The sequence below is a fragment of the Galeopterus variegatus genome, unplaced genomic scaffold (genome assembly GCF_000696425.1).
Source record: "Galeopterus variegatus unplaced genomic scaffold, G_variegatus-3.0.2 Scaffold9330, whole genome shotgun sequence".
Lineage (NCBI taxonomy): Eukaryota > Metazoa > Chordata > Mammalia > Dermoptera > Cynocephalidae > Galeopterus > Galeopterus variegatus.
In genome coordinates, this window is record NW_007735441.1 from 31,299 (window position 1) to 34,056 (window position 2,758).

The 2,758-nt window shown below is 37.2% G+C and overlaps 1 protein-coding gene across 1 annotated transcript; it reads right to left on the reverse strand.

Moving 5' to 3' along the window:
- Nucleotides 1-449: 449 nt before the first annotated feature.
- Nucleotides 450-1,388, reverse strand: LOC103609195 (putative olfactory receptor GPCRLTM7). Its single transcript, XM_008593556.1, has one exon. The coding sequence runs from the start codon at nucleotides 1,386-1,388 to the stop codon at nucleotides 450-452; it is 939 nt and encodes a 312-aa protein (XP_008591778.1).
- Nucleotides 1,389-2,758: the final 1,370 nt, after the last annotated feature.

Genomic DNA, 2,758 nt, shown 5'->3' on the forward strand with positions numbered 1-2,758 from the left:
AGATACTAAAACATGATGTTAACAAGTACACCAATTCAGGGTAGAACAGCTTGAAAACAGTCATACAGTTATCCTGAAAAACAAACTATACCATTATTTAATATTTGTGAACACTACTCTTGGCCCAGTTCTTTAGGAATTGAAAAATAAGTTAATACAATCTTTGATTCTATACATTGTATGGGGGGGGTCTTCAAAAAGTTTATGGAAAGATTCATACTATCTTTTAATTCTATTTTTCCATGAACTTTTTGAAGTATCCTCTATGTAAAAGTTCCTTGTTCTCTTTAAGGAAGAATGTCACACATTCTTCAGTGGGAATGAAACAGATCCACCCTATGGGTGATGAATGTCAAAGTGATACATGGAAGAAAATCCCTTCTTCGTGAGGATTGGCTGCTATGGACTTCCAATGATCACTTGAAAATTTTGTGTTTCAATCAAGCCGTTTAAGTGGTTTTTCTAAAACCCATAAGCTGACGGAACACTCTCTTCATTGCTATCTTCATCTCTTTGTTCCTGAATGTATAGATGACTGGATTTAAAAAAGGCGTCAAAACTGCATCAAATATGGCTAGAAATTTATCCAGATGTGTTGAAGGAGAGGGCCACATATAGAAAAAGATCAGTGGACCAAAATATAAAACAACCACAGTAATATGAGCTGACAGAGTAGAAAGAGCCTTGGATGAACCTCCTGAAGAGTGTTTCTGAAGGGTGGCAAGAATGAAAATGTAAGACAGGATGAGTAAGAAGAAAGCCCCCAAGGAAATGAACCCACTATTAGCAGTGACCATGAAATCCAGTTTATAGGTATCTGTGCAAGCAAGTTTGATGAGCCGAGGTATGTCACAGTAAAAACTGTCCAATACGTTAGGGCCACAGAAGGGCAAGTTTACAACAAAAGCCAACTGGGCCAATGAATGAAAGAGACCAGTGGCCCAGGCAACCACTAAAATCAAAACACACATTCGTGGGCTCATGATGGTCAGATAGTAGAGAGGCTTACATATGGCCACATATCTGTCAAAGGCCATGGCTATGAGCAGCACCATCTCAGTGCCCCCAACAGCATGGCTAAAGAAGATCTGAGCTATACAGCCCCCAAAGGAGATGACTTTTTGCTTCCTGAAAAGATCACAAATCATCTTGGGTGCTGCAATGGAGCAAAATATCAGATCTATGACAGAGAGGTTGGCCAGCAGAAAATACATGGGGGAATGCAAGTAAAGGTCAGCGGTTACAGTGACTACTATGAGGAGGTTTCCTATCAAACTAGACACATAGAAAAGACAAGAAAAGCAAAAAAGAAAAATCTGGAGTTCCCAGCAATTTGAGAGTCCCAGGAACACAAATTCAGACACTGCAGAGTGGTTGACTTCATCCATTAGCTCATTGGTAGGTTCACTCTCATGTTATCTAAAGGGGAAAAAATGAGAAAATTCAATTTAATAGTATTATATTAATACACTGTATGAAAAAGTATATAAATTATGGAAGTTAAATACAACTGGACATTTCACCGAAATCAAATAACATTTTTTTGGCCACTTATGCTGCTGTTACCTATGACAGTAAGTAGTTTGCCACATGGACTTGCTAACATGAAGAATAGTAGGTAATCTAGCAGACCAAAGCTAATGTTTCACCTGATGAAAGCACAAACAAAGAGCATTTGAAGTTAAACTGCTATATCAGTATGATCAGTGTTAACTATCCCTTCCCTGGAGGAGAAATAAGCAATCACACATACTAGACAGACAAAGAGGGCTAGTCTACGACAGATTTGTAAGATCCGGTGGCTCTGATTTTGTTGTTCCTACCAGAAATTATCTTTATCTGAAATTATCTATATTTTTTTTATTTTAGCTTGTCAATATATGATGCAGTTGTTTTTCATGTCCACTTTTCCCACTTTTCCCCCTTCCTCTCCCCCTCCCCTGCCATCTACATCGTATCTGTTCACTTGTCTTAACAAGTTCAAGGAATTGTGATTGTGGTGTCTTCTTTCCCCCACACCATTTATTTGTTTGTATACTTATTGGTTTGTTTATTTTTAACTTCTCAAAATATTATTCATTTTTTATTCAGATCAAATGGCATTTCATCTGTCAAACCTTCTTCATGACCCACATACACACCGAAATTTACTTACTATACTTGTCAGTCACTGTCTATTTCCCCCATATATTATAAGCTGCTCAGAGCTATAAATCATCATTTCTTTTCATCTTTAATCCCCATAGTTTGTCCATATAGAATCTTGGAAATACTAGGTAATAAAAAAGAAATTCTGGGTAATAAAAAAAAAAGATTTTTGATCAAATGAATGATTGGGCTGAAGCAGTTCCTACCTATTAATTCATTCCATTATATGCCAGGAACTAGTCTAAACACTAGAACTATAGCCAAGAACAAAATAGGCCAAAGTCTGTATTTTCATAGATTTACATTTTGACAGAGACATGTAATTAAAAAATAAATATATAAAGATATACAGGGTATCAGATAATTTCACTACGGAGAAAAATAAAGCAAGGAAGAATAAGTCAGTGTGGGGAGTGCTGTTACACGACAGATTGACAGGAAAGTTCTTGCTGATGACCTGACTGAGCAGAAGTCTAAGAAGGTGAATGAACAAGTTCTGAGGGTATTTGGGGAAAGAGTATTCCAGGTAGCAATAACGGCAAGAGAAAAAGCCCTTAGGTGTGAGCTCACCTGGCATGTTCAAAGAACTACAAGAGATGAAAGAGTCTGT